This window comes from Oncorhynchus tshawytscha, linkage group LG14, assembly GCF_018296145.1.
Source record: "Oncorhynchus tshawytscha isolate Ot180627B linkage group LG14, Otsh_v2.0, whole genome shotgun sequence".
Classification (NCBI taxonomy): domain Eukaryota; kingdom Metazoa; phylum Chordata; class Actinopteri; order Salmoniformes; family Salmonidae; genus Oncorhynchus; species Oncorhynchus tshawytscha.
The window spans coordinates 5,052,692-5,078,537 of NC_056442.1; the positions used below are offsets into that span (position 1 = coordinate 5,052,692).

General features: G+C 45.3%; 2 protein-coding genes across 3 annotated transcripts; both read left to right on the forward strand.

The window, feature by feature from the left end:
- The first annotated feature begins 813 nt into the window (after window positions 1-813).
- LOC112267685 (single-stranded DNA-binding protein 3) lies at window positions 814-19,785 on the forward strand. Of its 2 annotated transcripts, none has more exons than XM_042296914.1 (18): window positions 814-1,111; window positions 6,543-6,615; window positions 7,190-7,251; window positions 10,021-10,105; window positions 12,420-12,509; window positions 13,508-13,573; window positions 13,960-14,019; window positions 14,129-14,195; window positions 14,626-14,693; window positions 14,782-14,843; window positions 14,997-15,042; window positions 15,236-15,271; window positions 15,391-15,442; window positions 15,557-15,627; window positions 15,830-15,908; window positions 16,024-16,052; window positions 16,189-16,287; window positions 16,602-19,785. In XM_042296914.1, the coding sequence occupies exons 1-18, from the start codon at window positions 1,056-1,058 to the stop codon at window positions 16,755-16,757; spliced, it is 1,257 nt and encodes a 418-aa protein (XP_042152848.1). In that variant the 5' UTR covers window positions 814-1,055; the 3' UTR covers window positions 16,758-19,785. The 2 variants fall into 2 exon arrangements, with proteins under 2 accessions (XP_042152848.1, XP_042152847.1); XM_042296913.1 differs by having other exon boundaries at window positions 815-1,111; window positions 15,391-15,445.
- Window positions 19,786-19,882: 97 nt separating this feature from the next.
- LOC112266395 lies at window positions 19,883-23,445 on the forward strand. Its single transcript, XM_024443833.2, has 5 exons — window positions 19,883-20,486; window positions 20,582-20,806; window positions 20,949-21,131; window positions 21,459-21,675; window positions 21,745-23,445. Exons 2-5 carry the CDS (start codon window positions 20,585-20,587, stop codon window positions 22,683-22,685), a joined length of 1,563 nt encoding a protein of 520 aa, XP_024299601.1. The 5' UTR covers window positions 19,883-20,486; window positions 20,582-20,584; the 3' UTR covers window positions 22,686-23,445.
- The last annotated feature ends 2,401 nt before the right edge of the window (window positions 23,446-25,846 follow it).

Below are 25,846 nucleotides of genomic sequence, written 5' to 3' on the forward strand. Positions count from 1 at the left end.
ACAATGTGTTTGCTTGTGTCCTTTAGAAAAACAGTGGAGGTGGCTAACCCCAAGAATGACACATGCATGCAGTCAGTGTGTCCTTCCCACAGATGAGCAACATTTAAGCAGATCACTTCGCTCCTGCACACACACACACACACACACACACACACACACACACACACACACACACACACACACACACACACACACCCAGCCACTGCACTGCACCCACACTCACACACATTCTTAAAGGGACAGGCCACACACACATCCCTCAACTTCATACGTGGTATACATGTACACATTTGATTAATGATTCCCTCACACGACACTTAGGCTGTGTTTAGACAGGCACCCCAATTCTGATCTTTTTTTCTTCACTAAATTGGTCCTTTCACCAAACAGATCAGCTCTGGAAAAGATCTGATGTGAAAAGATCTGACGTGAAAAGGTCTGATGTGATTCGTAAAAAGACCAATTAGTGGCAAAATTATCAGAATTTGGCTTACTGTGTAAACACAGCCATAGAACTATATATAAACAGGACACACAGAGCTGTTATATACCATTCCTGGCCGGAACATACCTTACAGAGCACACAGTTACATGTGGGCACAGTAGGGTACTGTTAAGAGGCATGTAGGGTACTGTTAAAAGAGGCATGTTAGTGATCAAAACCCTGCACACATCCATGTGGGACTCCAAGCCCAGGAATGAAGAACACTGACTAGTCTATCATAATTTAGTTTGGCAAATAAACAAAAAAAAGGGATCTATCCCTTTAAGAAGCCCCCACCATTCTATAACAGGGGGAGCGTGGGTAAAACCCTGGAACAGCGACTGAAAAAAAAAGATCACCAACAGACGGTTTCAAGCTCCCCGCGACGGCAGCAGCCCCTGTTCGGATCGGCAATGTTGAGGATGGATGTAGCCTGCTAGAAAAAAAGACACCGGGGCACAGTGAGAGAGAGAACACTACTGCTGTGTAGCTATGGAGATCGTACGTGGTCGCTTTCTTTGACAGGTGTCGGAACCGGACTGAATAAAAAGTATCGAAACCAGCTTCAAGGATGTACGCCAAGGGGAAAGGTGCTGTTGTGCCCTCAGATAACCAAGCAAGAGAAAAGTAAGTGGGAATAGTGCAATGTCACAAACTCCAGCTAGAGATACTAGTGCTAGGATATCTACTGTTATCTCCAACGCTCACATACACCACCTCGCTTGTTGTCATAGAAAGGGTGCAGGTTAGGATACGATATGCTCTCCGTAGTTGTTTAGGGTCTTTGTTTTTCAGGTTTTCTTGCATCGGTGAATTCTTGTAGCCCTCCCTAACAAGCAAATAGTTATTTGGGGTTGATTGCTAGCCTAGCTAAACGTTAGCTTACTACCAAGGTATCCATTCCTACTAGTTTCATTCTCATCCGGTACAGTATATTATTAACTTCATGTATGACATTGGCGATATTAAACAACATTTGAAAAATCCTTTGTTTTAAAACTGTCTGCAATATGTTGCATTTTAGAATTGAGTGGAAAAGAGCATCCCTACTTCTCTGGGTATTGGGAACAATGCATTCGTGAAGATGCTTGTGTGTTTCAGGAAGCCTGGGATTAGTTTATGGTGAAATAACGTAGCCGATTGATAGCTTTTACAAAGTTGAAACCAATGTAACCGGTTTGGTTTCAATGTAACAAAGGAGTGCCCAACGTTCCAAAAAGGAACTATTCGAACTCACTCTACATTGTATGAATGTGTACCTTCATACGCGAGTTACTGCTAGGTAGGCTAGGAGCTAGCTAGCGGCAAGTATGATAACTGTGTCCAAACAGTTTGTTTAGCCCTTATTAAAGAGTAAAATAAGTGTCCTTTATAAAAGAGGTTTTCTATCATTTAAAATTGGCCAATACGCTGAGCATTTAGCCGAATAGTTGGAGTTACAAACGAGGTAGTGTGCTAGCTCAGATAGCGGTAGCTTACCTATCCCTTTGTCTGCTAGCTACGGATGCCGTTTTGTCCGTACAGGATGATGTTCCGCTGAACTGGCTGCTAGTACGACAGTAACTTTATCGTATCCACCCAGTGCTACTGTGTTGCATTTATGTTTCTTTCCTAAACATGTTTGTCACAACATGTGTTATTTGGTTTCTAAAGAGATTTCAAATTTGTATGGTATAACCTGCAGAACCAGATACTCATAAGTATGCACTGTGAACAACACAACTACTAGGCTATTCGTACTGATTTATTTGAGCTTTCCTGACAAGCTGTAGATGGCTCTCTTTTGCCATTGTCTTGCCAAATGTCAACAAAGCCGATGCCTTATTATTTGCCCATACTTTCCCCCACACATTTCAGTCCATATTTAAATTAAAGCTGTTCTAAGCCCTGTCCCTTGGATGTGCAAATAAATTGTCAACACATTTGTCTGCTCCTTCTGTGTATGTCGCTGCTGTGCTTGATATGATTATGTTCATCTACAATATAGCCTAATTGATTTTATGAATCAACTTCAGAACTTGAGCTCTGGGCAGACCATAGCTTAGCTCAGAAGGCAAACTTTTGTTGATTTTCCTCCCCTCTGTCTCTATTCTTCTGCCTCCTCACCTCCCTTCCCTGTCCTCCTGTCTCCTCTCCTTTCTTCCCCTCCTCTCCAATGCTCAGTTCTCCCTTCCTCTCTTCCAAGTCCTCATCTCCCTCTTCTGTGTTGAATTATTGAGTGTCTGACTGAAGCGGTTGCTCTGTGCTGTGAGTCGGAGCGGTGTGTGTGTGCGGTCGCTCTGAGATGGAGCGAAGTCTGTGTTTCTCTGTCTGTGAGAAGGAGAGTGTTTTCTGGTGGGCTGTCTTATCCATGTTTAAAGAGGGGTTTTGTCTGCAGCCGCAGGCAGGATGTCAGGTGTACTGGTGGTGAACATCAGGAGGGAAGTTTGTGTGAGAGAGAAAGGGACTGAGGGAGGAGACGAGCTGTCCCTTTACTGAGTAATTGTGCGTGTGTGCAGAGACACTACCTTCCCATCAAAACATCTCCCAGTGTTGCAGCTCAAACTCTCTTCCTCTCAATGCGTGTGCTTAAATAATGCAGCAGACCAGGTGCACATAGCCCCCCCACCCTGCGCACACACAGACAGCCCTCCCATCACACATAAACATTTCATCAGTGCCCTTGTGGGGGAGATCGGTAGTTTGATCGTTAACCATAGCCTTCTGTAAACGGTCAGGAGAAGACATGGTGTGTATGTGGGAGAGTAGACCTACACTAACCAAAGTCAGTGGTGTAGTGGAGGATAAAGGCAGTTTACCCACCATGCATCCCACTTCTGGCTTGCCTCTGAAGCTAAGCAGAGGCACTCTTTCCTGTGATCTAAAAAAAATAAGTATCCCAGTGCCCCAGAGCAGTGATTGGGGACGTTTCCCTGTGTAGAGTGCCGTCTTACAGATGGGATGTTAAAGATCCCATGGCACGTATCATAAGAGAAGGGATGTTAACCCCCAGTGGCCTGGCTACATTTCCCCACCTTTTGGGAGAAAATGCATTGAAAGTATAGGCAGCGTTACTTTATTCACTGTGAACACTGATCAGTTTGTGTGTGTGTGTGTGATGAGAGACCCACACTCTAAACCAGCAGTCTCAGAGCTAAGTGACTTTCAAATCATTGACTGTCCTGTGCATTGGTCAGGTATGTGTGAGAGGCTTAACTGACCCAAGACTGACAGTAAACTTTATTACACTACCAGGCAGCCACAGACAATTGTGTGTTAGAACCACTACCTCTGACAGCCTGGCTCATAAATCACAGGCTCGCCTGCCTGGCTGCAACCTCACAATTACCTCCTACTCTTAAGAGGGTTCGTACTCTTCTCTGGCAGTGTGTTTGTCCTGTCTCACCAGTTGTTTTATCTGTGATCACAGGGTGGGAACACCCCTCAGCTATTTATGGTCCTGTCCTGTGAGACGGCCCTTACGACTGTACACGCACACCAGACCTGGATTCAAATACATGTATATTTTGTTACTTATTTTCTGTGTATTTGGGTATTTAAATATTTTCAAATTACATGGGCCGAATCAACTACTTCTATTGTATTCGCAAGCTGTTGCGTCTCAACTGATGGCAGGCACAACACAAACCTCAGATGATGAAAGGTCTAAACTACAACATATGCGAATATAAAAAATATTGTTTTTCATGAAATTATAAAATAATTTGACAAACTTGTTTTTGTAAGTAAAAAAAAATATCAAACTCAACTGTTATCTTTTATAGTGGTGAAGACATGGCTGTCTCATGGTATGTGAAATGGGTCAACTTTGAGCACCTTAATCTTCTGGATGTTTTGGTATTCAGGTGTAAGAAGCCACTTTCGGACCATTTAGGTCATGGCCACCCTGAGCGGATTGTTCCACTGGATCATGACCTCTGCGTGCATTAATGAGCATAATGAAAACATGATACCTATTTTGAATGTTGAGAAACTGCCTTCTCAAATGACAATCAGTCAAGAAAGAACACCTGTGAAAATGTATCTTACATGAAAATCTATGCTCCCCCCAAAATAACTGCAATTTACAACCATTTCCAATGAAGATTAAAAACACTTAGAGCATATTGAGTCTCTTGTTTTGTAAGGATTGATCATATGAAATAAGAATATAAATACCTTTTACTGTGAACAAGTTGTTTTAGTGACCAATGGTATTTAAAAAGAATTCTATGGAATGTTCCTTGATCAGACACTTATCTGTGTGGTATATTCAACACATCTGCTCAAACAAATTACAAATGGCATTTAGTCTGACGTGATAAGCAAAGACAAACAAGTAATAATATAATATTAGTAAGACTACTTTATTGAAAGAATAACGTTAAGGAGTACATTGTCTCATTCAAACCTGTACAAAAAACTAAAAGTTATCACCATCATAGCCATAACATTAAATACAACATTCATCTCAGGGGTATTGTCATCAATGTATTTGGAATGACAGAATATGATAAAGGCATAATACCAATTTATTGGCTTTTTATAACGTACATTATTACCCCAGGCCTATCACATGAGGAGTCAGAACGGGAACCATTTAAAAGCCCAACATTATTTTAGTCTTTACATGTCCTTTACATCTCCAAAGCCATGAGTCATGTGTCAAACATGTAGGCAGGCTGGCATGCAGGATATATGGGAACAGGAAAGGACAACATACAATTGTGAGGAACATACAGGAGAGAGTTATGGAGGAGCCAAGGTGGGGGCCTCTGGTGGGCAGAGGAGTCGGCTATCTCAGAGTAGCTGCGGTGGACCTGGAGGCTGGTATGCAGCCGGTGTCTGGTAGGACTAGGAGGCAAGGCCAGTGGGGGGTAAGAGGGGGGACCAGAAGGGGAGAGGCAAGGGATGAAGCGGTCTGGTGAGGGGTGTTGGAAGGAAGGAGAGCCTGTGGGGGCAGGGGGACATGCATCAAGCATACTGTATTTCCTTAACCTCCCAAACCAGCCTGATCTGGCAAGCTCACATTAGGTTTCACTGCAAGTGAAGTGAAACCAGTGTGAGCACAGTGGTCAATCTGGTTTAATTGACATTTGAGTCATTTAGCAGACCCTCTTATCCAGACCGACTTACAGGAGCAGTTGGGGTTAATTGCCTTGCTCAAGGGCAGATCAAAATATATTTTTTTTGTCACGTAGTCAGCTCAGGGATTCGAACCAGTGACCTTTCGGTTACTGGCCCAACGCTCTTAACTGCTAGTTTACCTGCTGATTTTTACTAGGCCATACTAGTGACAAACTTAGCTATGTTTGACAGTACACAGAAAATCTAGCTCTCTTGTTTTTCCAGCCAGAAAGAAATGTCCCCAAAAATGTCAGAAACGGAGGGAGAAGCAACTTTCTTACCTCATCTGATCCGCCTTGTTGTTTCTGCTTTGAAGCGGTCAAAATGGCACTCGATCCACTCTCCTTCCAGTCATCTACCAGGGCACTGAGGCAAATGGAGGATTTGCTCTGTGACCTTTCATTGAAGTAAAAAAAACAAGTTCCCACCCATAAAGCCCTAAACCATTAATATATCTACTTGTAGATCATGTGTAAATGGCAGTTTACAGAAAAACATTTGGTGATTGGACGGTGGTGTTATTATGGCTTTAAACCATTGTTTAACTATTATTACGAAATTAGAATGCTCCGGCTGGAAAGGGTATTTGGTATTTGGCCATGATTACGACAAGTTTAGATTGGTAAATTAATCCAAAAATTGTTCGCTGGTGTGGGTAATTTAGTGACTGACATAAGAGAAATTGCTGATGCATTACCAAATTTCGAACTTGCACCTTGTGTATTCTACTATTCGAAACAGTAAGTTGAGGCCCCGAACTGAGTTCCTAAAAACAACCTAGCGGCCTGGGGCCCTAAGCGACCTCTTATGCCTGCAGCCTGCCGTGCACACACAGTCAGCCTTGTTGTTCTAGTAGGTTTGTGTAATCCTCAACCAGATCTTTGCTAATGCTAACTCCTATGGCTTTTTCTACAGTTTTGCTAATGCAAGGTCCTGTTCTCCTCTGTTGCAGGTTAGCGCTGTACGTATATGAGTACCTGCTGCATGTAGGAGCACAGAAGTCTGCACAGACCTTCTTGTCAGAGGTAAGACGCACACCTTTCTGTCCGATGTCGTCCTACCTCTAGCCTGGTGGTCGCCAACTTTGGTCCTTCCCAATAAGTAAGGGACTAGAGTGAGAAAGGAGAAAGGTGGAGAATGACTGAAAGGAAAAGAGGGAGACACTGAGGTAGAGAGATGTGGACAGGTAGCGGTAGCCTAGATGGTGGTAGAGGGAGACCGAGAGAGCGAAGGGGAAGGACGGCGTTGACAAAGGGGTAGAACGAGGTGTGACAGGGCATTGACTGAGAGGTAGGGAAAGAAGGAGCGTAAGGGAGAGTGCGGTCGCGAAGAGGGACAGCGTTGACTGGCTGAGACAGACTGATTATGTGTTCTTAACCTCTAGGCCAGGGGTGTCAAACTCATTCCACGGAGGGCCAAGTGTCTGCGGGTTTTTGTTTTTTCCTTTCAATTAAGACTTAGACAACCAGGTGAGGGGAGTTCTTTACTAATCAGTGACCTTAATTCATCAATCAAGTACAAAGGGAGTGAACCTGCAGACGCTCAGCCCTCAGTGGAATGAGTTTAGAACTAGACATCATGTTGCTCTCTCTCTTTCAGATACGATGGGAAAAGAATATTACGTTAGGGGAGCCTCCTGGATTCCTGCACTCGTGGTGGTGGTGAGTATCTCGGCCCCTTGCGTGCACATCTTGTGTTCCCGCGTTTGTATTCCATTAGAATATCACCACTCCGTACCATTTACGCGTGTGTGCGTGCGTGTGGTGAATAACATATGTACTGTACATAGATGTAGTAAAGGAGGCAGTGACACACGTTCTAACAAAGTTGCCATTTATCGACTGTAAACAGGCCCACAATGTGCTTACTTAAGTCCCATTTGGATATATGTTAGCCGTTTTCTCCAAGTAACGTTTAGAAGTGACTGCTAAATGCTAACTGCTGTTCGTATAAGCTGGTTAGCATAGCTAGCATACAGAAATTGCTGGTGGTCAGTTGTTTTTAACTATATAATGCGATTGATTTGTAATAGAGGTTGGTCGAATATGATTTTAATACCGATTATTGGAGGACCGTAAAAAGCCGATACCGATTAATCGGCCGTTAAAAAGAAAAATATATATATATATTTTTTTTAAACATTTATTATTATTATTATTATGTTTGTAATAATGACAATTACAACAATACTGAATGAACACTTATTTTAACTTAATATAATACATCAATAAAAATCTATTTAGCCGCAAATAAATAATGAAACATGTTTAATTTGGTTTAAATAATGCGAAAACGGTGTTGGAGGAGAAAGTAAAAGTGCAATATGTGCTATGTAAAAAAGCTAACGTTTAAGTTCCTTGCTGAGAACATATGAAAGCTGGTGGTTCCTTTTAACATGAGACTTCAATATTCCAAGGTAAGGTTTTAGGTTGTAGTTAATATAGTATTTATAGGACTATTTCTCTCTATACCATTTGTATTTCACATACCTTTGACTATTGGATGTTCTTATAAGCACTTTAGTATTGCCAGTGTAACAGTATAGCTTCCGTCCCTCTCCTCCCCACTGCCTGGGCTCGAACCAGGAACACATCGACAACAGCCACCCTCGAAGCATCGTTACCCATCGCTCCACAAAATCCGCGGCCCTTGCAGATCAAGGGGAACAACCACTCCAAGTCTCAGAGCGAGTGACGTCACCGATTGAAACGCTATTAGTGCGCACCCCGCTAACTAGCTAGCCATTTCACATCGGTTACACCAACCTAATCTCAGGAGTTGATGGGCTTGAAGTCATAAACAGCTCAATGCTTGAAGCATTGCGAAGAGCTGCTGGCAAAACGCGCAAAAGTGCTGTTTGAATGAATGTTTACTAGCCTGCTGGTGCCTACCATCGCTCAGTCAGACTGCTCTATCAAATCATAGACTTAATTATAACATAATAACACACAGAAATACGAGCCTTAGGTAATTAATATGGTCGAATCCAGAAACTATCATCTCGAAAAGACGTTTATTCTTTCAGTGAAATACCGTTCCGTATTTTATCTAACGGGTGGCATCCCTAAGTCTAAATATTGCTGTTACATTGTACAACCTTCAAAGTTATGTCATAATTACGTAAAATTCTGGCAAATTAGTTCGCAACGAGCCAGGTGGCCCAAACTGTTGCATATACCCTGACTCTTCGTGCAATGAACGCAAGAGAAGTGACACAATTTCACCTAGTTAATATTGCCTGCTAACCTGGATTTCTTTTAGCTAAATATGCATGTTTAAAAATATACTTCTGTGTATTGATTTTAAGAAAGGCATTGGTGTTTATGGTTAGGTACAGTCGTGTAACGATTGTGCTTTTTTCGCAACTGCACTTTTGTTAAATCATCCCCCGTTTGGCGACGTTGGCTGTCTTTGTTAGGAAGAAATAGTCTTCAAACAGTTCAACGAGCCAGGCGGCCCAAACTGCTGCATTATAGCCTGACTCTGCAAGAGAAGTGACACAATTTACCCAGTTAAAAGAAATTCTTGTTAGCAGGCAATATTAACTAAATATGCAGGTTTAAAAATATATACTTGTGTATTGATTTTAAGAAAGGCATTGATGTTTATGGTTAGGTACGCGTGGGAGCAACGGCAGTCCTTTTTCACGAATGCGCAACGCATCGATTATATGCAACGCAGGACACGCTAGATAAACTAGTAATATCATCAACCATGTATAGTTAACTAGTGATTATGATTGATTGTTTTTTATAAGATACGTTTAATGCTAGCTAGCAACTTACCTTGGCTTCTTACTGCATTCGTGTAACAGGCAGGCTCCTCGTGGAGTGCAATGAGAGGCAGGTGGTTCAAGCGTTGGACTAGTTAACTAGTAAGGTTGGAGATTGAATCCCCCGAGCTGACAAGGTAAAAATCTGTCGTTCTGCCACAGAACAAGGCAGTTAACCCACTGTTCCTAGGCCGTCATTGAAAATAAGAATGTGTTCTTAACTGACTTGCCCAGTTAAATAAAGGTGTGTAAAATATATATATTTTTTTACATCTGCCAAATCGGTGTCCAAAAATAGTGATTTACGTTTGTTAGGGAAATTAGGGCCGATTTCAAGTTAATCGGCCGTTCCGATTAATCAGCCGACCTCTAATTGTAATGATGATATGAACACGTGTTGGGGTTGACATCCATACAAGTATTATATTGAGATTTCTACCTCAACATAGTGTGAAATACACATGTCAACAATAGCCTAAATGTCGGCTGATTTTGCTGGGGGGCAATGAGAAGAGTCGGGATCTTTCCCCCACGGTCCTTCATGCGTCTCCATGGCAATTCAATTGCTTTGGTGGAGTTTGCTTGACCTCTTTATCGCCTCGATTGGCTCATCAGGTGCTCCCTGACATGAACCCTCTTCCTCTATTTCCTGTTGCAGTGTATTCTGGGATTTGTATTGCGCTGCGCCGGACAGACGGGAGAACTGCGAACACTCCAGCGAGGCCAAGGCCTTCCATGATTACGTGAGTGACCGGCCCAAGTGTGTGTGTCTTCGTCCCGCCTCTTCCCGTGTGTGTGTGTGGCTATCGTCAGTGTGTGGAGATAATGGAATGGAGGTCTTAATCCAGTAAGCCCAGCACTGGGCCGGGGTTAAGCCAGGGATTTGTGGGTGGGTTTGTGTGTGTTGCAGCCCTGGCATCTGGCCCAGAGCAAGGGGGGCATTCACATCCTCGGTGCCAGAGAGAGCTGGTTAACCGTGTGCATGCTTTGTGTGCTCTGTTTTGTCTGCCGTGGCTGGCAACTGTTTGAGTGAAGTGCCAGTTTGCCAGTCTCGAGGACCAGATGGTCAAACACACAAGGTGTGTGTCTATATCCATGTAGAGCATTCTGGCAGGGGGGGGTGTGCGTCTGTGTGTGTGTGGCCTCAGACTTTCTAAGTCCATAGAAAACAAATGATTTAGTTCTCCTGTAACTCTCTTTGCCTTCTTCCCTCTCTCATTTTGCCCCCTTTACACTCTCATCTCTTTTTTTTGTGGGAGGGGGCGGGGATTTACCACTCTTCTCTCCCCCTTTTTTCTTTCGCTCTCCCTCTCTCCATCTTCCAGTGTTTGTCTTACCATTGAAAAGGTCAATGTGTTGAGCACCATTGATCTGTCCATTTTCTCTGTGTGTGTGTGTGGGCTGGATAGATCAATTCCATTCAGTATCGGTGAGCCACATACCACATCGCCCAATCAAATCATCAATTTTGATTTGTTGATTAATTATTCATGGTGGTGGATTCCTATAGGCTGAGCCAGACGTTAACCTTCCCCTGTGGTGCTTCCTGTCACTGTGTGTTGACATTTATTTCTGTTTGTGTGGGTGAGTGATAGTCCACCATGTAGCTTTATTGATGTACAGTTATTTGTCATTGATATTTAGGATTTGTCTGTGTTTTGTCTATGTCAAGCATGATGCCAGTAGCCTGGTTAATGGTATTTCTATACGAACCTTTCCCTCTGGTATGATAGGTGGAGTTTTCACCATATTGCCTATATCTATCCAATTATTTCATATCCACACAAGTGGTTAGGGCCTGGCTAGAGGTTGTTACTGAAAACCCGTCACTCTGTCTCTCTCTCGGTCTCTTTCTCCTACCTCCCTCTTCTCCCCCTCTCTCTGAGAGGGGGATGCTAGAGGCACGGGGAGCAAAGGACCAGTCTCCATAGCAACAGCTTCGACTAGCTACTGCAAGAGATGAGAGAGGGGGAGTGAGCAAAAGGAAGTGAGAGCGACGGGGAAGAGAGGTTAGGGCCGGGGGAGGGGAGGTGAAGTTAGGGCCGGGGGAGGGGAGGTGAAGTTAGGGCCGGGGAGGTGAAGTTAGGGCCGGGGAGGTGAAGTTAGGGCCGGGGGAGGTGAAGTTAGGGCCGGGGGAGGTGAAGTTAGGGCCGGGGGAGGTGAAGTTAGGGCCGGGGGAGGTGAAGTTAGGGCCGGGGAGGTGAAGTTAGGGCCGGGGGGGTGAAGTTAGGGCCGGGGGAGGTGAAGTTAGGGGAGGGGAGGTGAAGTTAGGGCCGGGGGAGGTGAAGTTGGGGGGGGAGGTGAAGTTAGGGGAGGGGGGAGGTGAAGTTAGGGGGAGGGGAGGTGAAGTTAGGGGCCGGGGGAGGTGAAGTTAGGGCCGGGGAAGAGAGGTTAGGGCCGGGGAAGAGAGGTTAGGGCCGGGGGAAGAGAGGTTAGGGCCGGGGGAAGAGAGGTTAGGGCCGGGGGAAGGGGTTAGGGCCGGGGGAAGAGAGGTTAGGGCCGGGGGAAGAGAGGTTAGGGCCGGGGGGAAGAGAGGTTAGGGCCGGGGAAGAGAGGTTAGGGCCGGGGAAGAGAGGTTAGGGCCGGGGAAGAGAGGTTAGGGCCGGGGGAGGGGGAAGAGAGGTTAGGGCCGGGGGAAGAGAGGTTAGGGCCGGGGGAGGGGGAGAGGTTAGGGCCGGGGGAGGGGAGAGAAGTTAGGGCCGGGGGAGGAGAGGTTAGGGCCGGGGAGGAGAGGTTAGGGCCGGGGGAGGAGAGGTTAGGGCCGGGGGAGGAGAGGTTAGGGCCGGGGGAGGTGAGGTTAGGGCCGTGGGAGGGGAGGGTGAGGGCCGTGGGGGGAGAGGAGGAGTGCAGATGTTTGGAGAGGGTTAAGGGGAATGAGCTGGGGAAAGGGAGCAAGATGGAGGGAAGACCCTATGTTGTCCCCAGGGGCAGAATTAGCATAAATGTATAAAGACAAGGTGTGTGTCAGTTTAACATAAAGTGGAAAGGGCAGGGTTTAGGATGGTCTGTGTGACTCTGTGCTTCATCTTTTAACGTGTGTGTGTGTGTGTGTTGCAGAGTGCGGCAGCAGCCCCCAGTCCTGTGATGGGGAATATGCCTCCTAATGATGGTATGCCAGGAGGACCCATGCCGCCTGGATTCTTCCAGGTAATACACCTCTTCATCCCTCTCTTTTGCTACCTCCCTCGCCCCTCACTTTACGCATGGTAAAACTCCCTCCCTCCACTCCACCAATCATCTTCATCATCCATTACTTTATTCCCTCTCTTCCTAGATCTCCTCACACTTCTTTTTCACATCCCTCTCTTTCTCTCCACCCCCTCTTTCTCTCCACCTCCAATAATCCCTCTCTCCTCTCATATATAGATCACACACACACACACACACACACACACACACACACACACAAAGCCAGACAGCGTGATGGACAGCCCTGGCATTTGGCAGCGGCGATGATAAGGTGGAACGGAGAGAGATGGGCCTCAATGTGTTTGTTTCTGTGGCTATCACTTCATTGTCTGTCGAGAGTGGAAGAGAGAACTGGAGAGAGCTGAAATGAAAGAATGGGAGGGAGGAAGTCGGTGAAAGTGGGAGATGGCAAGAGAATAGTGAGGGAGCGAGAAAAGAGGAGAGGCACGGAAGTGCTATTTATAACACAAGTGAGGGAAGAGGGTGTCTGTGCTTGTTGTCCTTTTTGTACAAGTGGCCTTATCATTAGCAAGAGCTGCTTGCTGCAATTATGCCTGTGTTGCTATTATCATGTGTGTGCTTGGTGTTTGTTCGCTAATAATAATAAAAAATTAAAGACCCACACAATTCACAAAACAAACCTGAAGCCATTCATGCACATTCAAGCAGTTCCTCAGTCTTGTTGCATGTCCTGATGTTGAACAGTGTGGGATGGATGGTGACCAAACATGCTGTAGGCTCCTCTGATCCACTGTTGTTCTGAGCTGTGTTTTATAGTCGTGTCAACATTGCCCTCTAGTGGTGAAGACACCCTCTTACCATGGATTAGGAAAAATGCCCTCTCCCACTCTGTTCTGATTGGCTACTGCCTAGCTTCTCTTCCACATCCCTGATTGGCTTGCTCCTGCAGCTGTAGTTGTTAGCTCCTCTCTGATGTCACTCTTCTCTTCTCTCAGGGTCCGCCAGGCTCCCAGCAGTCTCCTCACGCACAGCCCCCCCACGGCATGGGACCACACGGACAGGTAACAAACACACATAAATAATTGACTCTCCTCTGGAACTGTTCTGGGGGGGGTTGAAGCTTTAGCCTCCAGACACACTCCACCAACCCCCTCATCAATAAAACAAAAGAGGCGCCACTGTGGACCTACACACTGAGTGCACATGTACACGGGACAGACAGAACACACACAATGCTCTACATGTACCACTACATGTAAGGCTAAAGGATGAGAGCGACGCCTGCATCCTTGAAGACAAGCTTCCTTTGTAAAATATCTCGTTAATTAGCCGGCTCATTGTTTTAGTTTTCTGTGTTTTCACTCCCTTCCTCCATTCACACTCTGTCCATCTGTCTGCTCAACTCCTTTTCAGTGGGAATGACAAACTCTCTCTCTGTCTCTCTCAGCCTTTCATGTCGCCACGGTTTCCAGGTGGACCCCGCCCCTCTCTCCGAATGCCAAATCAGGTATGGGCCACACGCTCACCTATACAGCTGAACATGCACTTCCAGGTAGGTATGTGCTGGTGGTCCATACTCACTATCGCCCCTTCTATCGTCCATCTGTTTCCCTCAGCCTCCCGGGGGAATCCCTGGTTCTCAGCCTCTCCTGCCAAACAGCATGGACCCCACCAGACCACAAGGTGTGTGTGTGTACATTATTCATGCTTGTGTTTGTGTAAGCTTGCAGTTTTTCAAGTGGCGTTCCTCTCTGAGAACGCCGGTGCCCCCAGGACCTCACAAGATCTAGGGGTCATCTGGGTGGAAGATAGGATAGTGTGGGTCTCTGAGTTTTGTCTTGAGATTACAGGTTCAGATTATAGAGTACTGTTTAACCCAACAGGGGTCCCAGTTAATGAGGTTAGAGGAGAGTTTAGTCTGTTGCCTGCCATAAACCCTGCCTTCCAGGTTCAGACTGACCATATGTGGATTAGGTGTGGAGGTGACCGTCTCATTGGATAAAAGTGTTTGCTAAGTGAATCGAATTATCCATATTAGACCATCACATAGTGTCTTTAACTACCAGTGTGTGTTGGTGTTAAGACTGTGTTCTTGTCATCTTTTCTCCTATAGGACATCCTAATATGGGCGGGCCAATGAGAATGAACGCTCCACGAGGAATGGGGCCCATGGGTCCACAGGTAAGTGTAAGCGTGTGCGCGCGCACACACACACACACACACACACACACTCTCGTTTTGACACCGTGTATCTCTTCTCTCTATGTAGAACTACGGGGGTATGAGACCCCCTCCTAACTCCATGGGTGGTCCTATGCCTGGGATGAACATGTAAGTGTTCCCTCCATAGGGAGAAATACAGTCTATCCCATAGCACCAGCTTCATGGTTGAATATCGAAGGCCCCGACATCATGAATGTTGAACTGTTGTTCTCTTGGTTTATGGCAGTGTTTCCCTATACTTAGTCTGTCTCTGTCTCTCAGGGGACCTGGTGGTAGAGGACCGTGGCCTGGTCCCAATGCGAACTCAGTAAGTTGTTTCCTCGCTCAATTTGCCATAGATTAGATTCATTACAATGATTATTATTTAAGATGGCTTGATAATGTACAATACTGCCCTCTTGTTGCTGGAGGAAAGAACTACTGGTTAGTTGAGAATCTCTCCCGGCAGTAACTATGACCCCCCCCCTCCCTAACCTCTAGTTTCCCTTCTCTCATCACAGATACAATACTCCTCCTCATCTCCCGGCCACTATGTGGTGAGTAGCCAACCGTCAGTGTTTTCAATAACTTGTCACTTATAAAACTGTTCCTTAGCTGTAGAAATGGGGAAATTGTGTGCACTGTTCTTATTGACCCCTTTTGAACTGTTTCCCAGGGTCCTCCAGGAGGAGGGGGGCCGCCCGGAACTCCCATCATGCCCAGCCCAGGTGGTGCGTCTCTTAAATATGTCCCCCCAGCACCAGTACTATATTTAGACACTATGTATGTTGCCTCTCTCTCTCTGTGGACTAATGTTGTACTATTGTGTTCGTCTCCCCCAGACTCCAACAACTCCAGTGAAAACATCTACACTATGATGAACCCTATAGGACCAGGAGGAAACAGACCCAACGTGAGTCACATTACACGTCGTATTCCACTGCGTGATGTCACGCAGCGTGACACCACGATACAGTATGACACAGTATGACTTTATCCCCCCGCTGATTAGATGGGGCAATAAAACCAGTCCGACGGTCCAGTTTCACTGAGACATCTTTATGTTCTGTGTGTGTGTGTGTGTGTGTGTGTGTGTGTGTGTGTGTCTCTCCCAGTTCCCTATGGGCCCGGGGCCTGATGGACCGATGGGAACTATGGGAGCCATGGAACCTCACCACATGAACGGCTCTCTAGGTGGGTGCTATGACAGGGTTATGAAACCTGTTATTAATGCAGTCGTAAGGGTGACAAAATGTTCAGTGCATGGATGAACTGTTTTGAATCTCATCTCTCTCTCATGGTCTCTCAGGCTCTGGGGACATGGACGGGTTGCCAAAGGTGAATATAAATCCCCTTTTCTACAACATTTGACTTTAATCTCTCAAACAGACAGAGGGACATGTCTTGGAGCTGCTGGTCAAATAACTTGTGGTACAACATATTTATAGAGTTATCTTACTCTCTATCTATCCAGAACTCTCCTAACATGGGGGGTATGAGCAACCCTCCCGGGACGCCGCGGGACGATGGAGAGATGGGTGGAAACTTCCTCAACCCATTCCAAAGTGAAAGTGTGAGTACTGCTGGCCAATGACCCCCTGACCCTTATACCTTGACCCCTCAAGAACCAGGGTGGGTGACCTGGTATGTAATGTTGTAGCGTTTACATTTTTCACTCATGTCTACCACTCCCCCCTTCTCTCTTCACAGTATTCACCCAACATGACGATGAGTGTGTAATTTTAATTTCTTTATTTTTGTATTTTCTTTTGGTTATTTTTGTTTTTGTACCTTTCCACCTGGATTTTCCAACCCCTCACCTTGGATCGGACTCATTCTGCCTTTCCCACCTCACCTCCACCCCCTCGAACTCTCACCGCTACCCAGGCTTCTAGGACAGCCCTGGGGCATGCTGGGCCTCTAGTGAAGGCGGAGCTTCCCGACGCTGTCTGTGGCCTAGACAGGAAACAGAGACACAGGAAGTCCCTACTCTCTAACCCTGCCCCCTGCCTCTCTGACTTCTTGTCAGGGTCTGGACAATGAGAGAGGGGATGATGGAGAGACTGGATAACATGGACACCCTTCAGGACACAGCATGGTAGGGTTCTGTCAGTAACTGTCTGGAAGCTCGACAAACATTTACATTGGCATTCACTTTTATTTTGATGTTTTTATTGTTTCTAATGGAATTGATTGTTTCTAATGGATACAGGGAACGAATCTCGAATGATCCCCTTCTCCCTATGTAGTGCACTGCTTTAGAGGAATAGGGTGTCATTTGAGACGTAGACATGGAAGTGTCGTCTAGCCCCCCCCCCCCCTCGTTCACTCTGTGTATACATTTAAAAAACAAGTGTTGTGATGTTTTCCATTACTCTGTATGTAATGTATTATTGCTATTCTTTTATAATATTTTATTGTTATGATTTAATAATATTATGATTCTGTTTATTTTAAAATGTAGTTTTTTTGTTGTTGTTGAAAGGGCATGCACCCACTGATGACCTCTTCGTTAGTAACGTCACAGGACGGTGAACCTTCACTAGTCTCCTTAAGGAAAACCCACAGGATATACACAATCTACTGCCCAGTCAGAACAGCACCTTGGTCCATCATGGTACTTTAAATTGTAATGTCCCTCTCCATCCCCCCCGAGAAGGCGTTTTCTCTGTAGTAGAGTAAGTGACCCTGAACATGCAGAGGATGCACAGTTGTATTTATTTGTTTAATCTTCCTTTGAGACAGAACAGGTTGACAATAAGTCTTATCTGCACACTCCGGAATCACTCTGCACCAATCAGCATCCACCTAGAGGAAGACATCTTGTAAGTGTCTGGTTTTTATTTTTTTTAAATTACCCAGAGGGCAGTTCTTCTGACCTTCTGTGAAATTATTCTGCTTGGATGCTTAAAGGACTCTTGTAACAGAGCTGAGCCAATCAGGAGGTGGTGTGGCAATTGCCATGGTAACTGGCAAGACCCCCCAAGAGGACAACATTTGTCCTTACTCACACACTCGGCCTACCTACACCCTCCCCCTCCCCAACCGCCTCTCTCCTTTTGTGACGTCTCCATCTGTCTTTGGTTTGTTTTGTAAATACTGTAAAGTGAATTTTGATATCATGACATGACATTTTGATATTTCCGTCACAACCGATGACCTGCGAAATGAGTTGATTCAGACCAACTTGGTTTGAAAAGAGACCGTGTGTGTTTTTACAGTACCTCACTGTTCAACTCAGACACAACTAGAGCCAGGAGGGACCCTCTTTATTGGATCATTATGTAGTTAGGAACTACAACTAACGTTAGAGTCCAGAGTGTTTCCTGGCCAGGTCAAGCTGTTAGGGAAATCTCCTGTCTCTCATAACGATAGATGAAAAGAAAATGATTGTTTTCTATTAAGGATTTTTCTGTATTTGAATTGAGAAAAGATGTTAAATCACAGGTTCTTAATGATATGGAGAGAGTTAGGGGGGGGGGGCTTCTGGTGTAGTTTGAGATACTGCTGTATAGATTCAACTCTGAACCATATTCACTAAGGGCAAATCGGAAATGCACCCAATTCCCTATATAGTGCACTACTGAAGCCAAAAGTAGTGCACTACATAGGGAAATTGGGTGCCATTTGGAATGTGCCCTAGTTTGCACCAGTGCAAAGTGTTTTTATTGTTGGAAGAGGATAATTATTGGAAAACGAACCGTGAAACTGTTTAGTTTTTAAAATGTGAGATATATTTACTTACCATAACTAGGGCTAGGAGTGTTTTATGTGCCCTTGTCAGTGGAGGCTGCTGAGGGGAGGATGGCTCATAATGTCTGGACTGGAGCGTGGAACCATGTTTGTATGTAACATTTCACTGATTCGGGCTCCAGCCATTAGCACAAGCCTCCGTCCCCAATTAAGGTGCACTGACCTCCTGTGGTCCTTGTCATTTCATGTGCTCTGGAAAAACTCATGACCTTCTTTTGACCTTTCCACTCTGCCCATACGGAAGGGGATGCCTCTATCTGTGACCGCATGGGCAGTGCCATTGAGGCTACAACCCATAGGAACCCCCATCCGGTTGACTACTTTAGTATGGCGGAAGCCCTCAATGGAGCTGCCCATGCTAAAATGGCATTTTGGCCACAATTATTCTCTATGACTCTACCTTTTTTCAAGTTGTTTCCTGACTGTGACCTGTTCAGGGAAACCCTCCTGGCCCTAGTGGTGTCAAACTCTGCACCGGTGCAAACGCCTCTCCTGTATGAAAAATCTACGTTTGTCACATTGTTGGTCATTTCTGTCTTTCTGTGGTGACGTATAATACTGTTTCATTCTGGGTTGAAAGGAGGGGACAGTGGGTGAGGACACATTTGACTGTTCCTTGGGTTTGTCCATCTCTCTAGTCTAAAGTAGCGTCCTCCTCCTCCCTTCACCTGCACTGACGTGGAAGATGGATCTGTGCAGACGAAGGAGATGACGTGAGGAGAGGAAGCCACTTTAAATTTGAGCTGCAGGCCATGTTTTTCTCTGACGACAAAGCAGCATTGGATACGAGGCAGTTACAATGATCCTGTGTTTTTTAAATTCTGTTAACCCCTTTTTAGATTGGGTGCCACCTTGATTTGAAGATCCAACTGAAAGAACTTTGCCCCATCTCTTGCAGTGCTGTGTAATATAAATGATCCCATGACATTTGGTTGGAATATTGCCATATTCAGGTTCTTTTCGAAAGCAGCGGGAACATAATCTAAGGGGCCAACATGGTATCATGCCAATCTGGATTAAACATGGTGACGAACTGCTTCCTGGGTTTGCTTTGTATTTCCTGATAGGCTAGTTTCTACTCCTAAATGTCTTGTGTAGTAATAAAACGTTTCCTATTTGTACGTTTTCTTTGTTGTAATAAAGTTTCTTTAGAGACTTGATAAAGTTGCTTATTGGGAGAAAAAAAAAGGGGGAGATCTTGCATCAACAATAAATGTCAGTTGTTTTGGGTTTTTCACTGAGTCATCTGTTTTTTTTCACCCCTGTGTCCTTCTCGTTGTTGTAGATGCATCAAAAAACAAATAAAGTGAATTCACTACTTTTGCCAAGACATTTAGTTCTTTCAACACCTTTTAGAGGCTTCTAGTTCCCATCACCTCAATTAGTTTGCGCTCTCTTGCACTGCTGACGATGAGGGCAAAGGGTGGGTGTGTGTGTTTACAGGCCTATCTATAGGCGGAACAGCCAGAAAACATTCCTCCTTATCCACAGGTCTTTTTATCACCATTCTGTGTTCTGACAAGATGGCGTTGACAGACATGGCAGCTCTGCTTCTAAGCAACTTTGCAGTACTTGTTTTTGTGACAAGCATTTCGCTGCACCTGCAATAACATCTGCTAAATGTGTATGTGACCAATAAAATTTGTTTTAGAGTGCCATTTCTGCACACACACCCCTCTAGGCTGTTTGAACTCAGGCGGTGGTCTGCCAGATGAAGGCCGTTCAAAGCTGACTTCTATCAGTCCTTCCCAGAGCCTTTGTAGTGTGGAGACTCAGCATCAGGTGACCTTTAGAGCTGAAAACCATTGACAACTTTGAACGCTCACCGCTACCCACGCCTGCCCTTCACCTGAGACAGGACCCACGCTTGTACAGGAGAGAGGTAGAATGGAGGGAGATGGAGCGAAGAGGATGTGTATCAGTGTCCAGTCGGCTGAAGTCTGCTGCCAATATGTGATGTGTGGATCTCCACTTGGTCTGGAGTGAAACCTTAACAACACAGGACCTCAGCCAACCCAGGTATGTTTGGATGCTAACTCACTATTTGACTTTCGCCTGCCTGTTTGACTGTCTCTCTCTTTTTCTTACTATCTCTACCTTTTCCTCTCCTCCAGACCATGTCGGTCCCCCAGGACCTCCTGCCAGACGGCAGTCCCCTGATTGGAGCAGCGAGGCTGGGGAAGCTTCGACTCGTTAGGCTGCTCCTGGAGGGGGGTGCCCAGGTCAACGAGAGAAACCCAGGAGGAGAGACTCCTCTCCTGGCAGCGTGTAAAGCCCTGAGAGGGGAACCCACTGGACCTGGAACCCTGAAACTGCTCAGATACCTACTAGACAACCAGGTCTGTGTCTGCTTTTAAAGGAGAGCTCTGTAGGTTTAATTTTCCCTTGTGGGATTCTATCCTATTCTATTCTAAACAGGCCGTGTGTGTGTGTGTGTGCGCCTACCTACATCCTAACCCCATCCTATCTTTCCCGACCCAGGCAGACCCTAATGCCCAGGACCGGTCAGGCCGTACAGCTCTGATGTATTCCTGTATGGAGAGGGCTGGAGCTCAGCTAGCCTCTACTCTCCTCTCAGCTGGAGCTGACCCCAGTATGGAGGACTACTCTGGAGCTTCAGCCATGGTCTACGCTATCAACGCACAGCACCAGCCTACACTACAGGTCAGGAGGGAGGAGGAGGGTGTGTGTGTGTGTGGTTAACTATACTTGTGGGGACCAGTAGTCCCCACAAGAATAGTAAACAAACAAACATTTGACCAACTGGGGACATTTTGTTGGTCCCCACAAGGTCAAACGCTATTTCTAGGGGGTTTAGGGTTAAGGTTAGAATTAGGTTTAGGGTTAGATTTTTGGGTTAAGGTTCGGTTAAGGGTATGGGTTAGGGAAAATAGTGTTTTGAATGGGACTGAATAGTGTGTCCCCAAAAGGTTAGTTATACAAGAACGTGTGTGTGGTGAAATGATTATAACTGACCATTACATACCCCAGGTGCTACTGGACGCATGCCGCGCTAAAGGCCGTGACATCATCATCATCACCACGGAGATGGGTGTGAGCGGAGGACCGGTGACGAGGCGCTACCTGAACGTTCTGCCGTCTCCCGATGCATCACCTGTCACCTGCATGTCACCCTCTGACATCATCATCAAGACGGGCTCACCCAACTCACTTGAGGGAGAGAACGTGTTCAATTTCAGAGGATCAGGTTAGAGGGAGGGAGGGAAGGTGTTAAACATCTCAGGAAACTGTCTCATACTTTCTTATCTCATCCCAGGTAAGAGGGGGAGTGGAAGCAGCAGCAGATTCTCCCCATGTGAGCTGAGTCCAGTGGACCAGTCCTGTGTCACCCCTCCCAGACAGCGACAGTGGTCTGAACCATGGCTAGCTATTCACAATCTGGCTCGACTTAACAAGGTCTACCAAGAGGGAAGGAGGGAAAGGAAGGTAGAGGGAGGAGAGGAAGTAGGAAAGGGAGAAAAAGGTTCTCTTCATCACGACTTTAAGAAGGAAAGGAGGGAGAAGGCCGAGCTAGAGGAAGAGGTGGGAGATGATAAGGAGAGTCGATCTGTCCATCTCTACCATAAGGAGATCTCTTCCGGGGCCTCTTGTTCTCTCCTCTTTCCCACAGAGGAGCACCTTTCCCAGGCAGCCCAGAGCAGACTGTCCCCTGAGAGGAGGCTAGCCCCTGGAGGTTCCACCTTGGATTTATACAGAGAACACCCCAGTACTCAAACTGCTTTACATTGTAGAGGGGGATCTAATGTCATCGGAGGCGACCCAATGACCCGGAAGTGCTCTGTGGACAGACTTCCTCCCTGCTCTCCCTCTCGCTGGCAGGGAGCTCGTAGGAACACCCTCCCTTCCTTGACTCCAGCTCCACCCCTTCTTCACCTGCCTCCCCTATCGTGTTATGAGTCTCACCTACAGGTCCCGCCCCTTGGCCTACCTGTTGCAGGTGTAGGCATGGTGTGTCGGACGCAGCTGCCCTCCCCCTCCTCCCCTCTTTCTCTCACTCCGCCCCTTTCTCGCACTCTCTCCTCCTCCCCCGCTCTTCCCTTTAAAACAATATTTAGACCGGGCTTTCTGCCTCCTCTACCCCTCTCCTCCACCTCCTCGTCCTCCTTTGTTCCCCCTCTCCCTCCCTCCAGTGAGAGGCCACCTCGACGTCACTCTATCCAGCTGGAGCCGCTGAGAGGAGAGGAGGAGGAGGAATAGAGGAAGAACAGAGGAGATAAGAGGGAGAGGAGGAAAGGAGGAGCGGGAGTGAGACCCTATGTTAGCTGTTGTGGTGTGATATGTGTAGTTACTTGTAATAACCTCTAGAGCATGCTGGACACTTATTTAGTGCTTGCTGACCTGAATGTGTGCTTTCATATCAACAGTCTAAAGCAGTAATCTCCAATCCAAAGAATTAGTTGGAATAATTTGTTTATTAGATATTTCCTATTTATACTGAATGGATATAAAACCCATCCTTTATTCACTTGTGTTGTAGCCTTTTCCCCACACTGAAAGTTGTCGCTGTCACTGAACTTTAGTCTGTCTTGCTTTATGATAGTCACATGCCCCTACCTTTACAAGAAGTTAGTCAGTATTCTTAGTGAGGGCTTTAAAGCAAATGTTAATTTGACTGTGTACTTTGTCAACGGGATGGTTGAGCTAACGTAGACTAATGTGATTAGCATGAGGTTGTAAGAAACCAAAACAAATCGCAGGACATATCTGATATGGGCAGTTAGATTAGCAAGAATTTAAGCTAACTGCACTGTCCAATTTGCAGTAGCTATATTACAGTGAAGGAATACCATGCTATTTGAGGAGAGTGCACAATTATGAACTTGAAAATGTATGAATTAACCGATTAGGCACATTTGGGCAGTCTTGATAAAACATTTTGAATAGATATGCAATAGTTCATTGGATTACTTTAAAACTTTGCACATACACTGCTGTCATCTAGTGGCCAAAGTCTAAATTGCACCTGGGCTAGAATAATTCATTTTGGCCTTTCTCTTGCATTTCAAAGATGATGGTACAAAAAAACGGTTGTTTTTGTCTTTCACCAGATCTAATGTGTTATATTCTCCTACATTAATTTCACATTAACACAAACTTCAAAGTGTTTCCTTTCAAATGGTATCAAGAATATACATATCCTTGCTTTAGATCCTGAGCTACAGGCAGTTAGATTAGGGTATGTACTAATTTTGGCATTTGATCTCGTAACAGGGGTGGGCAATTCCAGTCCATGAGGGCCTGATTGGTGTCACAGTTTTGCCCCAGCTCACACACCTGACTCCATTAATCACCTAATCATGATCTTCAGTTTAGAATGCAATTTGATGAATCAGCTGTGTTTGCTAGGGATGGAGAAAAAGTGTGACATCAATCAGGCCCTCGATGACTGGAGTTGCCCACCCTTGCAGAATTCACTCTTCTTTTCCCACTCACGTGTTTGACAACAGCTGATAATCAGATAAATTGAAGCGCTGTACCAACATGTACAAATGACGGAGTCAATGCAGTCGTGCATTAGATGACGCATTCTGAGTACTGCGTTTATGTGCTAGCCGGAACTAAGAAACTCGGAAATGTCAGACTTGCTTACTGGTTGTAGTTATATACGTGTCGCATTCAACGAATCAGCAAGTCGGACATTCCAGAGTTTCCTAGTTCCGACTAGCATGTGAACGCTGCATACTTTCTAAATTTCACATACTATAAAACATATCTTTTTTGCATACTATTTAGTATGCTAATATGGGTATTCTGATACTGCCTCTTTCTCTCACACACTGAGCACGAGCACAGTCATCTCCATTATGACCACAGCTTCCTCTGACCTGGCAGAGCACCTGTCCTGTTCCATCTGCACGGAGATCTACGCTGAGCCTGTGTCTCTGAGCTGTCTGCCTAGCACACCTTGGAGATGCCTCCAAGACAGCCGGAATGCTGGACACCAGCTCTGGTCAGAGCCAGAAACTTCCAGATCAACAGACTGATCAGGAATGTGGCCTACCAGCTGAAACTGGAGGAAGATCCTAAAAGATAGAGCGCCACAGCCGAGAGAGGAAACAGCAGAGAAGATGAACGTGGTGAACATGGAGAGGCTCGGGAGACAGACAGTAATCTGATCTCTGGGATCTGCGGAGATGGGAGAGACTACAGAGGACACACATTCCAACCTAGAAGAGAAGCACATAAGGATCTGGAAAAAAAGAGGTAGCCTCAGATGTATGCTACTTCAAGAAGGACATTGGTGTGCTGGAATAGGATGAGCAGCAACGAGAAATGTCTCAAACAAACAAAACGTCAGATCATCTCAAAGCCCAGGTCAGGGGTGATTTTGAGGATCAATAAAGAGCAACTTAGAGTTAAAGAGGAGGCAATCAAATATGTGGAAAAGGAAGGTTGCCTGGTTGACAAGGAGATGGTACTTTCCAGGCGGGAGGAAGAGCTCTCCATCGTGCTCTGGTGGATGGAGAGGGGCTGCATTGAGATGAGGGTGAGGAGGAATGAGGGGCAGTGGATGGAGGGTAGAGAAGAACCTGATAGAGGGGAATATGATAAAGAGGAATATGATGGAGGGGAATATGGCAGAGAAATATTATAGAGAGGAATGTAACAGAGAGGATTTGTTTGATTAGATCAATTTAAAATTTAAAACCTCTTAAACTGACAGTCCCTGAAACACTACTACCTTAATGAATAAAATGTTTCCCTCTTGACTGATGACTAAAGCCATAGTGAAACAGTGCAAAATGGGGGTCAGATCAACTGTTCATTGTGAAATGAATGTGTTCAATCTCATACATTTGCTCTGTATATATTTTCTGCTTTGAATGTAATTGTATCTGTTTGATATGATAGATGAGAATATGATAGATGAGAATATGATAGATGAGAATATGATAGATGAGAATATGATAGATGAGAATATGATAGATGAGAATATGATAGATAGGAATATGATAGATGAGAATATGATAGATAGGAATATGATAGATGAGAATATGATAGATGAGAATATGATAGATGAGAATATGATAGATGAGAATATGATAGATGAGAATATGATAGATGAGAATATGATAGATAGGAATATGATAGATGAGAATATGATAGATAGGAATATGATAGATAGGAATATGATAGATGAGAATATGATAGATGAGAATATGATAGATGAGAATATGATAGATGAGAATATGATAGATGAGAATATGATAGATGAGAATATGATAGATGAGAATATGATAGATGAGAATATGATAGATAGGAATATGATAGATGAGAATATGATAGATGAGAATGATATGATAGATGAGAATATGATAGATGAATATGATATAGAATATGATAGATAGGAATATGAT

What these genes read in the sequence shown, in the direction of transcription:
- LOC112267685 (XM_042296913.1), top strand. Translation starts at nt 1,056, where the DNA reads ATGTACGCCAAGGGGAAAGGTGCTGTTGTGCCCTCAGATAACCAAGCA. An exon ending in GCATGGGACCACACGGACAG is followed by an intron (nt 13,574 to 13,959) that starts GTAACAAACACA and finishes TGTCTCTCTCAG; the next exon opens with CCTTTCATGTCGCCACGGTT. An exon ending in GGACCCCACCAGACCACAAG is followed by an intron (nt 14,196 to 14,625) that starts GTGTGTGTGTGT and finishes TTTCTCCTATAG; the next exon opens with GACATCCTAATATGGGCGGG.
- LOC112266395 (XM_024443833.2), top strand. Translation starts at nt 20,585, where the DNA reads ATGTCGGTCCCCCAGGACCTCCTGCCAGACGGCAGTCCCCTGATTGGA. An exon ending in AGCACCAGCCTACACTACAG is followed by an intron (nt 21,132 to 21,458) that starts GTCAGGAGGGAG and finishes TACATACCCCAG; the next exon opens with GTGCTACTGGACGCATGCCG. An exon ending in GTTCAATTTCAGAGGATCAG is followed by an intron (nt 21,676 to 21,744) that starts GTTAGAGGGAGG and finishes ATCTCATCCCAG; the next exon opens with GTAAGAGGGGGAGTGGAAGC.